This window comes from Brassica napus, chromosome C1, assembly GCF_020379485.1.
Source record: "Brassica napus cultivar Da-Ae chromosome C1, Da-Ae, whole genome shotgun sequence".
Lineage (NCBI taxonomy): Eukaryota > Viridiplantae > Streptophyta > Magnoliopsida > Brassicales > Brassicaceae > Brassica > Brassica napus.
In genome coordinates, this window is record NC_063444.1 from 11405975 (window position 1) to 11420569 (window position 14595).

A 14595-nucleotide genomic window follows, 5' to 3' on the forward strand; every position below is an offset into this window, starting at 1 on the left:
TCGGTATTTGGTTGCAGCTTTCCTTCTTTGCAGCAAATAACAGTTTCCATGTCTCAAGGCAGGTACCAACCAAAAGTAAATGCATGCTAAAGGAGGAACAAATAATGGATCTATCAAGGTATTGTTGATTTTTTCCAAGATGTGTTGTACATTTATTCGCATGTAACGAATCCATTTTATAATATTGGCTTATAAGACCTCCCATTGCATACTCTGAACATCATATTTGTTCTTCTTTGTGGAACATTCGCCGTAAACGGCAAAGTAAATCCAACATCGGAAGCTAATTAAGTACTTTCACTCACTAAAGAATATGCGATTGTCATAGACATCAGCTACTGTCAAATGTGAATATAAAATCTTCTTATGTAGAGTTTATATCATCTTCACATCTCTACATATGTTCTTATCAAATTTGTTGGCTAGGGTTCGCGATCCAAAGGCTGCAGATATTGTGTTCGTATGTGGGTCTATATAATTGACATTAAGTTCGGCTTTGATTTGTCTCTCCACATTATTTAAAAAGCTACCCTTTTTGCTTCTACTTTTGCCCTGAGAAAATTGATGGTTAGTAGTTTCGGTCACTGGTGAGGTAACATTGGTGTAGAAACTCTCTTCAGAGTTCTTTTTGGGTTCAAAAAGAAAACATGGCAATGGTGGTGAAGAAACTCATCCCGATGAGCTTAGCAATGGACACACTGGGGTATCATCATCCAGAACTTTAAACCATTTATTTTCCTCATTATGTATAACTTTTTCTGCCACGATTTTTTTTGGGTTCATGTATCTGTTAATTTCTTATGCAGAAAAGAGCTATGGTTTCAAGAGGAGAGTTGACGTTTCAAGATGTTTACGGTGCAGAGGCATTGCTGAATGAAGAAGATCAGGAGGATGATAGTGTGGTTGAAACCTGAGCAGCAGACGATGCCCGTTGAGTTTGTGAAATGGTGTTGCGTCAATTCCACTATGACGAATCGTGGTGATATGGTCCATTGTTATGTATGTTTTGCTTTCACTATGACCCATGAAGTTATTATGACAGGTTCTTCGGAAAATCACTGTCTCATTTGATGTTAAACTTTGTTATCATAATCACACATTATTTTAACACATGTTATCGTTGTAGATTGTAATTGTCTTTGTAATGTTCCTTTTTGAAATTATTTTCTTATGTTCAGTACACACCGACAATAAATATATGAAGTATAAGGTGCATTTTTGCAGAGCTCTTGCAGGGAAACCTCTTTTACCCAGGTGAACAGGTGATCCATGTCTATCAGTTGGATTTGATGACTATAATATGTTGGGAATTCCATCTGCGGAAGCCATTGAAAGGTCCAGTGTCCCTTTCCAGTTTTCACAGTTGCATTGTTACTTTTTTGGCTGAAATGCGTGCAATCAGTGTGAATGTTAGGAACAGTAAAGCTCGAAGGTACTTGAGCAGCATGAGGAAGAAGAAGCCTATTCCTTTCTCACATAAGTTTCTACATGCTAATCCTCTCGCTTTTCTTCTACAAGAAAACTGTTGTCTTTTAAATCCAAGGACTTATATTTTTTTCAGATTTAACCAAACTCAAGACAATACCTATTTACGATTTCAATTTTCGGTTTTAACCAAACTCAAGACAACAAAAAGTTTTAGAAGTGAATTTTACGAATATATAAAATTTTGATAAAATAGGACAACAAAAATTCATATATTAAAAATAAAAAAATACAATACAAAATAAACAAAAACAAATATTGATATGAAAATAAAATAATATAATTTCACTGTCTGAATTAAATACATCATAAATTATTTAAAAACATAAAATAAATATATTAATTTTTTTTAGTTAACTACTAAAAAACCTCAACAATCTATTAAAAATTAGTAAACAACACCGATTCATTTACGAAAATAATGCATTATGCATAACATATATCCAAACTATCAAAATAAAAACAAATATTAAGTGGGAAATTATGTGAAATAACCAACAGAAAAACTATAAATCACTAACTAACTAAAACCACACCCTTTTTCCTCTTTTTTTTTTAATTTCAATCTCTCTACCTTTTCTCTACAAATCTGATTTCCTTTTTTTTGGTTAATTCACAGATAAACCCATAAATATTTTACAAAATAATATAAAATTAATGTTTGGTTAAATATTTTATTAGTGTATGATAGATGAACAGTTTGATGAAGATTGCATTTGTTGAATTAAGGTTGCAACGGGATTAACTAATGGTGGAATACTGGAGAGATGGGAAAAAATTAAGTTGGTTATCATGGAAGCTTGAAATGAAGAAGATAAAAGATGATTGGATTAAAAAGAACAATGTCAACTTAGTTTGGTCCCAAGAAGTATGTCTTCAAGATCAATTTCTAGAAAACACAAGTTTTGAGACCAAACATGTTCATGTAGTCAGAATTTGTCCTTTTTTTACTTCATAGGTTTGTTATATATTCTACCATTTTTGCTAATATTATCCAAGAGTTTCAGATGAACTGAAATTTGCTAGCTCAAAGCTCTACATTGTTACCACAAAGCAAATGTTGTAATAAGAATAATAACAAAACAAAGACTTGAAAATCAGAATAATCATATAAAATATGTAACTATAATATTAAACGGTTCAGGCTTTGGTTGAACACCTTAGAGAGCAGCTTCGTCAGATAATGCGATTCCATCTTGCTGCCCAAGTGACCATAGTGAGAACTGGTGTGATCTTATTTTTTTCGGTTCAAAATCCTAACCCAGAGATGTTGCAACATGATGTTGCAGCATGTATGATTTTCCCTCAAGAAACTTATTAAGGCAAGCATTACTTTATGTTATGAACAGATTTTCTAAAGAGCGAGAAAACACACAGATCATTTGGTTAGTGTATCACAATGTAAGTTTACTAAGAATAAATGTCATGTAAAGCTCGAAAGTCAAAATAGATCATATCATGTGAAACAAAAAAGATAGAAGGTGTTTACTTCTAAAGAGTTAGTTCATTTGTCTACATCTAAACCATTGAGTTCAATCTATGATTTGTGAGTTTCAACATCATTTGAATCAATTTTTTTTTTCGAGAACATGTTTTTATTTCCAAAATTCCAATGAATTCAAAAATACACATACAAAAATAAGAAATAATCTATATTTATCTTACAGAAAATAATCAACTACCATTCTAAAGATATTTATTCTAAATACCATCATAATCAAAAAACATTTGTGATCTCTACCAAAAATAAAATAACAAATAGTGAAAATTATATTTATAATTAAAATAAATTTATATTTACAAATGCTCATTCAAATATAAGATGTTTCAATATTATTTTTAAACTATTGTTCCGCCCGTAGGGCGGATTTATCCTAGTACTTTTAAAAAGAAAACGAGAAAATAAATATTGAAACTATTGAAAATTTAATATGAACTTGGGAACATACAAACAATGATGGGAAAAAGTAAAAGGCAGTTCTTTTGTACAACTGGAATCTGCTCCATTTAGATGGAAACAACATCTTATTTAGATATACTCTATTTGGATGTTGTTCATTTGTATATTTGTTGTACATTCATCTAGATGTAACTTTGTTTGTTTTCTTAACTTGCATCTACATCTTGATGTGAGAATAAGCGATTTTACAATTTTGGAAGAAAAGTATATGATTTTATTGTTTTGGCCTAGAAAAAGTTATTCTATGGTTTCAATGGGAAAATTTAATTTTGCTATTTTAGCGGAGAAAAATATATTTTGCGGTTTTGCAGAAAAATATGACTTTGCCAGTAGAAAATATGATTTTATGGCTTTAGAAGGAAAAGTAATTTTACAGGTTTTTATAAGAAAAAAATATATGATTTTGCGATTTTGGTTGAAAACACATAATTTTACGGTTTTGACAAAAAAATATATAATTTAGTGATTTTGGTTGAAAACATATAATTTTACGGTTTTTACAAAAAAAATATATAATTTAGCGATTTGACAAAAAAACATATTTTGAGGCTCAGTGAAATTGCAAAACAATATTCGTTTAGATCAGTTAACACACCGAGCCTAGTATATATATGTGTCGTCGAAAGAAACTGGCCCACGCTTGCAAAGACCTGATAAAATTTCCTCAAGTTCGTATATAAATTGCAGAAAAAAATAAAACATTGCAAGCCCAAATTAAAGGCTTTAGTGTTAGAGCTAACCGAGTAGTTAAAAGCTAAGATAGAGAGTACTGACTTTTGTATAAGAGTCCATACATGTACACGAAGAATGTCTAATTTGAAAAGGTGAGGAAACAAAGGGTGATCGGTGAGAGGAGATTAAGTAAAAGTCGCAATTCCAGCGTTTTATAAAGAACATAAAAATATAAGAATTCATGTGCACTATATGAATTCATGAAGATCCCTTACGCCTAAAGGAGTGTGGAGAAACCAAGAATAAGTTAAGACCTGGAACTTCTCTTTGACTTCGAGAGAGCAAACAAGTACGTGAATCCTAGAATTGTTTTGACAAAAAAAATCATAAGAAAGAGTAAAAATATTTTCTTGTTGGATCTCATGGACCAGTCCAAGACGATTAGGGCAGGGACGCTTCACCGAGACTTCTCCGTTAAGAAGACTCGACTATATTAATCTGTACACGTATACTTTCAGGGTTTTACAACCACCAGATCTATTGGGAGAGAAATTGCTTCCCTTTTTATAGCAAATGTCTTGTTTTACAAAGGAGACATTTGAATTTTGTAAGGGAGATCGATTTTCTGTTTCAGTGCAATGGTAAATGACTGATAAGATAGATGTTTGGCTGTGGATGAACTTCATGACGGTCTTGATACCTGACTTCACTAGGTTACAAAACAGGTGCATGGATTCTCACCCAAGTTACTTCACTAGGTTTCATTACTAATACTCGTTTATGAAATTAAAGAATATATATATTACACAATAGCCTGGCTTTCAACGAGGACTAACACACGTGATCGTTGCATCATTTACAGAACAAGCAATGGACATGCTAGTGGACGGACCTGGCTGAAAGCTCTCAGCTAATGGGATATTCTCTGATCTGACTCTGAAGAAAAACCCGGGAGGTTGGGGCACAGGCAGTGTAATTGAAGTATTAGTGAGCATCTGAAATATTGTGAACATGCTTGGACGATCTGTTGGATTTTCTTGAACACATAATAACCCAATATGGACGCATCTTATGACTTCATACTTATCATAGTTATCTCCTATGACCGGATCTACGAATTCCAACAATGAATCATTGTTCCAAAGCCTCCATACCTGTTTATTTGTTTCCCAAGAAACTACTGTTCAGCGCAACAATCATTACTATAAATGAAGTAGCAAATTGTGAGATAGTGTGGAAATTTACTAACATATGTAACCAAGTTGCCTGTTGAACCATCTATCTCGTGGAAGCTACTATTCTTTTTTCCACCAATAATCTCTAGAATCAATACTCCAAAACTATACACATCAGACTTAGTCGAGAACTGCCCATTCGCAACATACTCCGGCGGCATGTAACCGCTGAAAAAACATCGCATATAACTTATCAAAAACAATAAAGAGTTACAGATTATAACTAAACCGGACAAATACTTACAATGTTCCAACTACTCTTCCTGTGTTATCTTCCGTTTGGTCTATTCTAAAATTCCTAGCCATACCAAAATCCGCAATTTTCGGGTTCATATCTGCATCTAATAAAATATTGCTGGCCTTGAGATCACGGTGTATGATTGTAAGCCGTGAATCTTGATGAAGATACAAAATTCCTCGAGTGATCCCTCCAATGATCTTGTACCGTCTTGTCCAATCTAATTGGCTCCTCTTTGTTGAATCTGCACATGCCTCATTGACCCATTAGACTATCATGAGATTAAAAATTAAGCTTTCAGAGAATAATATTTGTTCCTATTTTACTTACCACCAAAGAGGAAGTAGTTAAGACTCTTGTTGGGCAAAAACTCGTAGACTAATATCCTTTCCTCTCCTTGGACACAAAACCCAAGAAGCCTAACAAGATTTCTATGTTGAAGTTTAGCTACAAGAAGCACCTCGTTCTTGAATTCTCTTTCACCTTGTCCTGAAGTTTTAGATAGTCTCTTCACAGCAATCTCTGTTCCATTCGGAAACGTTCCCTGCACGTCTCATGATTTATCAGAATATATTTGTTTGCTTTCTCGTCAAGTTTCTATCACAAACACTATACCTTGTAAACTTCTCCAAATCCACCATGACCAAGCTTGTTAATGTTGTGAAAATTACTTGTTGCAGCCTCGATAGCTTTTAAATCGAATTGAAGTGAACCTGAAGTTGAAATATCATCCTCAGCTGCAGAACGAAATTAACGTAGTATTACATCACTGGAGAGTTTCCTAGGGTCATTACATTTCTATATCAAATTCGTATCTCTTTACCGTTATCTAGCGGTTCAGTATCATAAGGATTCTTTAATCTCATTGCAGCAGAGAAATAACCATCTGAAGAACATATAAAAATTTAAGAAACTACTTATGTTTTGATCTGTCTCTGTACCAAAAAAAAAAGCGGAAACTCACTTGCAGTTGTAAATGCTTTATGCGATTTTCTCCTCTTCCAAATAGCAAATCCTAGAGCAAGCAACAAGATGGGAACAAGGACAATTGCCACAATAGTTCCTGTAGAAATACCTTTTCCATCTGCACGAACCCACATCACCATTGATTGGGATTAAGGGAAACTAGCATGAGTAGAGCAGAATAAAAATTAAAAACCAACAAGAACAGAACAGAAAAAAAAAAGTTTAAACATGTTTTGTTTAACCTAGGAACAACAAAGATTATGATACATGATCTTACCTTTCTCAAGAGGAGGCATATTATCCAAAAGTGCCAAGAACGGATAAACTTCCCACCGAATGAAACAGCTCGGCCTAGAAAAAATGCCTCCTTCTCTCCCACGGCAACAAGACCTATACTCAATCACGTTTTGTTGTAGACACCGGGTGCAGTTTTCAAGAGATATGTCTCTACTGCACTGCACAACACCGTAAACGTGGGAGATAGACGACTGAAGCTTCTGCGTTCTCGCTGCGTAGTACAAAGAGGAAGCTTGATCTATCAAACCAATCATCAAAGCCTCCCATGTAAGCTCTAGATCCGTCATGTTAGCCTGAACATCTCTAGTATAATTATCACTCCGTATAATTTCCATATCGAGCGATCCGTAAAACGAGCGGTTTGAGTAGTGCACAAGACAAAGTGTAGTTCCATACATCCTCCAGTCTAGAGCATCTATCTGGTTGGTACAGTTCTTTACCAACCCATTAGACGCAGCGGTGATACAATCAGAACAAGATTGTGCTTCAGTACCTGGGAAACACATCCCTAAACCGTATACTCTGTTGGAATCTTGTCCCGTCGACGTGGTATAGAAGCCATCATTAGCTGTGACGTTAGAAGGAAGGGAAGAGAGCATGGCTTGTCGGTTTAAGTCGTACGCACCATTCAATGCGAAGAAACCAGATCTGTTAAAGCAAGTATTTGCGTAGACAGAGCTTATGAGCACAAACCAGAAGGATACTAATAAGTTGATCATTTTGTTTTTATTTTTCAATATAACTGTGTGTTTGAATGTCTTAAATTAAAAACCTTGAGTCTTGAATGATATAATTTTTCAGGCATGGATTTTCAACTTTGATTTCAATCTCTTTGTGCTGTACAAAACTGAAAAATCGTCATTGAACTTTCTCAAATTGACTTTGATGAACAGTTGATGGCTCTGTTGTCATCCTGACCAAGTCTTATTGCTTGTTTCATAAATTTTGATTAATTAGTTTTAGCTACACAGTAACCGGTCTTGTTGAATTAAGTAGGAAGTAGCCATTCCTGCGTGTTGAGTTAAGTTTTACCTCGGACTGCCGGAACACTTCGGCAGATCAAAACGAGATCTCTTCTCATCCATTGTAGACAGGAAAAAGCAGAAGGCAAAAGGCTGGTCTAATAGATTCCTATCAACAGCCGGGAAAATGACGATGCTCAAAAGTTTGCTCTCAGCGGTTCCTTCCCATGCTATGTCTTGTTTCCAGCTCCCAGTCTCTCTTTGTAAAAGAATCCAATCAGCGCTCACTAGATTCTGGTGGGATAACTGCGACGGAAGCAGCAAAATGGCATGGATCGCTTGGTCCAAGCTAATCCGACCCAAGGAGCAAGGAGGGCTCGACTTCAGAGATATTCAAAGTTTCAATGAAGCTTTCTTGGCAAAAATCAGCTGGAGAATCATCAACAAACCAGATAGCCTGCTAGGAAGAATTTTAATTGGAAAGTACTGTTCCACCGAAGATTTCTTGATAGTAACAGCAAAGACTGCTATCTCACATGGTTCGCGTGGAATCTTGGTAGGAAGGGACATCATCCTTAAGAGCGCAGGCTGGGAAGGGGGAAATGGTGAAAGTATCAACATTTGGGAGAAGCCTTGGCTCAGCATCACTTCCCCACTACGGCCGATGGGACCACCCCCGGAAGAATTCCAAAACCTAACAGTGGCTGATCTTCTACTACCGTCTACACGGGAATGGAATCGGAACATGATCCAGAGAATTCTCCCATTTGAGGAACATAGAATTTTGGCAATCAAACCTAGTCTCACGGGGGCTCCGGATAAGCTCTCATGGCTGAACACAACCTCAAGCGAGTACTCTACAAAGACGGGCTACGCGGTTGCTCTCTCTAACCGAGACATGGAACTGGAACTCTCACAGGCTGACGCTTCATATGAGTGGAGGAAGAATGTATGGAACTTAAAGATCTCTCCAAAAGTCAAACTGTTTGTGTGGAAAGCAATACACGGGGCCATCCCAGCTGGAGAAGCACTCAGAGCTCGTCAGATCAATGTGGAAGGAAAATGCAAGAGATGCAATCTTCCTGAAACTATAGATCATCTGTTCTTTCACTGCTCCTTTGCGAAACAGGTCTGGACATCAGCCCCTGTTTTTCCTAGCATTGAGTACAGCGAATCTATAGCTTTGAGGAGTATATGGAACAACCTTATAAGCAAGAAAAACTTACCTCCCACTGGCATATTTGAAGGACCCTTAGCTCCTTGGATCTTATGGCAAATCTGGATTGCTAGGAACAAGCTTGTTTTTAATGACAGGATCTTCACCGCCGAGGAAACGCTCTCAAAGGCAGTGGCTTGTGCTCGCGAATGGGCCACCAGCCAAATTTCACACCCACAGTCTGCCCGGACTCCGCCATCTTCAGTTACAAATCCTATGGATTGCGCCCTGATAAAAACTGATGCTGCTTGGAATGAAAGATTGAATATTGCAGGACTAGGGTGGACGATTGCCTCGCAAGACAGAAGCTCGTCATTCTCCTCCCCTGCTCACCATGTGAGCTCGCCGTTAGTCGCTGAAGGCTTAGCAGTTCGCGAAGCGGTCCTGAAGTGCAGGGAACTGGGCTTAGCTCGGATCAGAATCGAATCGGACTCAGCGGTCTTGATCAAAGCCCTGCAGACAGAAGCATCCCTCGCTGGTCTTTATGGAATTCTAACTGATATCCTCTCAGTTACCTCCTCTTTTGATTTCGTTTCTTTTAAATGGATCTCTCGAGACAATAATATTGTTGCAGACACCCTAGCAAAACAGAGTTTATCTTTTGAACTTGGCTTAATTGCCCCACCTACCTTTGTTTGAATGTTTTAATGCAAGTGTGTTTAAAAAAAAAAAAAAAGTCATTCCTGCGTGTATGTATATAATGGCGCAGAATCCTAATTTTACCCACAAAACCCCTTTTCACTAGTCAACAATGGGCTTTATATAATTAAACCTCATAAAGAATGAAAGGGCCCTATGATTGATTTTGGGCCTGACTGCTCACAAGAACGGGAATGGACAAGAGATCTAAGAGCATCTTTATGCCAGCAAAAAAGATTGCCTATGGTCTGGGCTCCACCAAAAACACAAGCATCGTCGTTTCCGCATGCAAAATAAGTACCGAGCTTTCTTCGTTGCTTGTACTGTTTGTGAGACCCACCAACACGTGGTGACCCGCTGATTGGTACACTTTTTAACTTTTTATTTTTTTATTCAGACAAAAAATAAATAATTTAAACAACCTTTCTTGATTGCTGGGATAATGATGCTCTAAAGATCGTCAACCAATTCCACTCTTCACTTATTACGTGCCTGAGACGTAAGCGATATAATGCATCTAAGACACTAAATCTTTTAGTATTTTCGACAAATGGACGTTAATAGAATTTTAGTCTAAAGTTTCTTTTGATAAGCAATAAGTTCAAGGTTTTAGAATGGATCCATATATAATGGATACATGAAAGGTTTATCTCTAATGTGTCTGTATCGATGCACATTAAAGAAAATTTATGACAAATACGCTAAAAAAGTAATATTTTGGATTGAAATGAAGACTCAAATCGTTTTCACTCTAGGATTTTCTGCACAGCTAAAGCTCCGTTTCATGCCCGCTCCTTTCGGTATCCTTAATTACTAATTAGACTACTCTAAATCGATGACAAGTCCTTTGATGCTAATTTTCCAAGACTATTCAATATCGTCGGATTTTAAAATTTAGAAAAGTTAAGTATTTGATTAGTATATCAAAATGGTATTATTTGACCTATAATAATCGCTTGACGTTGACGTTGGTTGACGTTGCCGGTGAAGGAGACATTATACATTATATCATATAGATATTCACATGATGAAAAACACAAATCAAGAAACTCCAGTTATGTCTTCTTCCACTTTCGTCTTCCTTTTCCTTTTCTCCTTTCTCACTAGCTTCGGAACTTTTGCTCAAGATCCCAGATTCGTACACCTTATCTGTCCAAATACCACTACTTTCTCAAGAAACAGCACTTACTTGGCCAATCTCAGAACCCTTTTGTCTTCTCTCTCTTCTCCCAACGCTTCCTACGCCACCGGATCCCAGAGCGCCACCGTCGGGCAACCTCCCGACAGAGTCACCGGACTTTACCTCTGCCGCGGAGATGTCACGCCGGAAGTTTGCCGTAGATGCGTCGCCTTTGCCGTCAACGAGAGAGGTGACGCTCTATTACGAAGAGTGTATGCTCAGATACTCTTAACGGGAACATTCTCTCGACCCTGAACGCCAATGGAGAATTTAGCATGGACAACACCCAGAGTATTACATCGAACCTAGTTTGGTTCACAGATTGGTCTTGTCCACGATGAACCAAGCAGCCACCGTGGCATCCAACAGTTCCCGGAAATCCAACTGATTTCCAGACTTTGAACGGACTGGTTCAGTGCACTCCTGATCTGACGAGCCAAGACTGTTTGGACCGGATCATCAATCAGTTGCCCACTGACAGAATCGGGGGAAGAGTTATGGTGCCGAGCTGTTTTTCGAGGTTCGAGCTTTACCTGTTTTACAATGAAGCCGCTGCCGATCGAACACCTCAACCTCAGCTCCATTCAGCTCCTCCTCCACCACCGCCAATTTCAATTCCTTCACCACGGCCGGGTCTGAACATTCTTCTATTCCTTTAATTACATGTTTTAGCTGCAACCTAAGCTGCAAGTTTTTTTTTGCTAAAACAACACTTCTTCCCATGTCAATACAGGAGACGGCGGAAACTCCACTGTCATTGCCATAGCTGTTGTTGTTCCAATCACTGTTATTTTTCTGCTTCTCGTAGCTGTTTTAATTTTTCGGGCAAAGAGAAAAACGACAGCTTATGAAACTGAACCACTAGCTGGTAAAGGCTCCACTAGTCCAGTGATAAGCTATTTTCTCAGTTCTAATGGATATCCTTGTGTGTCCTTTTCCTTAATTAAGTCGTTTCTACAGATGGCGACGATATCGCAACTGCAGGCTCACTTCAGTTTGATTTTAAAGCAATCGAGGCAGCAACCGGTAAGTTTTCCCAAGAAAACAAACTCGGCCAAGGTGGTTTTGGCCAAGTCTATAAGGTATTAATTAATTAATTGCTTACGTATTTCTCCATATATGTTAATGAGTTATTATTGGATTCAATCCCTTAGGGTGAACCTCGGTTCACCAACCAATATGATTTTATTATTTTAAATTTGATATTTTAAAAAACATAATATTGTCAACTTATATTATGTTTTTTAAATAAAAATGTAAAAAAAAAAATAGTAGTTACAAAAAAAAATTTGAAAAAAAATATTGTTAACGTCGTCAGCAAAACACTAAACCCTAAATCCTAATCACTAAACCATAAATCCAAAACTCTAAATCCTTAGGTAAACCCTAAACCCTTGGATAAACCCTTGGATAAACCATAAACTCTTGAGTAAACCCTAAATCCTTGGATGAATCATAAATTCTAAATTAGAAACACTAAACACTAAAATTCTAAATCCTTGAATGTTTTAGTGTTTAGTGTTTTTGATTTAGAGTTTATGATTTATCTAAGGATTTAAAGTTTATCCAATGGTTTAGGATTTCGGATTTAGGGTTTAGGGATTAGGATTTCGGGTTTAGTTTTTTCGTGAGGACGTTAAAAATATTTTTTTGTAATTACTACTATTTTTATTTTTTATTTTTTATTTTTTATCTTTTTATTTTAAAAACATAATATAACTTGACAATATTTTGTTTCTTTTTATAAAAGATATCAAATTTGAAATAACATAATCCAAGAATAAGTCTATGTTAATATGCTACGTTTATGTATATAAACTATAAAATCATTTAAAACTTATAAACAAACAAACATAAAATGTAAATTAATTATAATTTAATTATTTTATAAATATGTATATCCATTCATAAACACGAAAAAAATCACTTAGTTATAGTGTTATTAAAACATGAGTTCTTTACACGGTCTTTAGGAAAAGCTTCCAACCTCACTTATATTTTCAATGAATACATCTTCCAATTTATTTAATTTTTAATGTCATTCCTCTACGTACAAATTATCATCAAATGTGAATAAAAAAAGTTAGAAAACGATATGTTTTGACGAAAGGAAACGTTTCATGTTTTTACTAATAAAAAATTTCAACAAAAATGAATCTTAAAATAAAAAATTTTATTTTCATGATGAGTAATTTGCACCCAGTTCTACTAATTTAAAAACAATGTACTCTTGTAGGGAACATTTCCTAGTGGAGTACAAGTTGCGGTGAAGAGGCTATCAAATACATCGGGACAAGGTAAAAGAGAGTTCGAAAACGAAGTTGTTGTTGTGGCAAAGCTGCAGCACCGAAATTTGGTAAGGCTGCTTGGGTTTTGTTTGGAAGGAGAAGAAAAGATACTCATCTATGAGTTTGTGCACAACAAAAGCCTCGACTACTTCCTTTTTGGTCAGATGAGTTCAATACTAGCCTAAAATATTTTTCAAATTACATTCCGTTCTTTGTTTTGACTATTTTAAGAGCAGACTCTACGATGCAAAACAAGCTAGACTGGGCAAAAAGATACAAGATAGTTGGAGGAATTGTTAGAGGAATTCTATATCTTCATCAAGATTCACGACTCACAATCATACATCGTGACCTTAAAGCAGGTAACATCCTTTTAGATGCCGATATGAACCAAAAAAGTTGCCGATTTTGGAATGGCGAGAATTTTTGGAATTGACCAAACCCAAGCCAATACTAGAAGAGTAGTCGGAACCTAGTAAGTTTTAGCCTTGCCATTATTGCTTCTGTAGGCTGCTATATGTTTACGTTTAACTAAACATTCAAGTATTGTGGCAGTGGTTACATGTCTCCAGAGTATGCAATGTATGGACACTTTTCCATGAAATCAGATGTCTACAGTTTTGGGGTCTTAGTTCTTGAGATTATCAGCGGCAAGAAGAACAGTAGTCTCTATGAAATGGATGGTAGTGCTGGTAACTTGGTTACATACGTGAGTCTACAACTTAATATTTTTGAAGCTTTTGCCGCCTTATTCAACAGTGACCAAAATTTTAATTATTAATATGTTTTACAGAGTTGGAGACTATGGAGCAACGGATTGCCGTTAGAGCTCGTGGATCCGTCCTTTCAAGATGACTATCAAACAAACGAAATTACCAGATGCATTCATATCGCTTTACTGTGCGTTCAAGAAGAAGCTGAAGATCGTCCAACTATGTCAGCAGTAGTCCAGATGCTCACTACCAGTTCGATTGCTCTTGCCAAACCTCGACCACCTGGATTCTTCTTCCGAAGCAGGGACGAAAAAGTAGAGAAAGTAGGTCCATCTACGCATACGTCTGCTCTATGTTCAGTAGATGATGCTTCCATTACTAGCGTAGCTCCCCGTTGAAGACAAAAGACGACATCAATGTAGAAGTTATGATATATGATTCAAGGCTAATAAAGTATTACGCATCTACAATGAACAAACAATCGTCTAAGCTAAGCTGGTTCCATTTTGAATTTACATTCTGTACCCGGCAAGTAAGAAAATGATACTTTGTTGTAAAGTTCGGTTTCCTTCAACCAGGCATATTGTTTGTCCGTTCTAAGCATAACTTACATGCTTGTGTGGAATGCTGTAAGATGATGCTATTATTAGTACAGTTCAGATGTTATATCCTTTCTATTGAAGATTCTGATTTGTAGATAACTGGATTTTCTTGAACGCACAATAACCCAATATGGACGCATCT

At 36.4% G+C, this 14595-nt stretch overlaps 1 protein-coding gene and 1 pseudogene across 1 annotated transcript; one reads left to right on the forward strand and one right to left on the reverse strand.

The window, feature by feature from the left end:
* Nucleotides 1-3191: 3191 nt before the first annotated feature.
* Nucleotides 3192-7586, reverse strand: LOC125575638 (cysteine-rich receptor-like protein kinase 24). The gene is made up of 8 exons (XM_048745673.1): nt 6834-7586; nt 6555-6674; nt 6414-6476; nt 6206-6327; nt 5921-6134; nt 5597-5834; nt 5367-5520; nt 3192-5271 (listed from the first exon to the last, which is right to left on the reverse strand). The coding sequence occupies exons 1-8, from the start codon at nt 7570-7572 to the stop codon at nt 4939-4941; spliced, it is 1983 nt and encodes a 660-aa protein (XP_048601630.1). The 5' UTR covers nt 7573-7586; the 3' UTR covers nt 3192-4938.
* Nucleotides 7587-10528: 2942 nt separating this feature from the next.
* On the forward strand, nt 10529-14409 carry LOC111213281 (annotated as a pseudogene).
* Nucleotides 14410-14595: the final 186 nt, after the last annotated feature.

Coding starts and splice junctions, on each gene's coding strand:
- LOC125575638 (XM_048745673.1), bottom strand. CDS start 7,572: ATGATCAACTTATTAGTATCCTTCTGGTTTGTGCTCATAAGCTCTGTC. Junction 6,328..6,413: donor TACTGAACCGCTAGATAACG/GTAAAGAGATAC, acceptor TTCGTTCTGCAG/CTGAGGATGATATTTCAACT. Junction 6,135..6,205: donor GATTTGGAGAAGTTTACAAG/GTATAGTGTTTG, acceptor TGAGACGTGCAG/GGAACGTTTCCGAATGGAAC.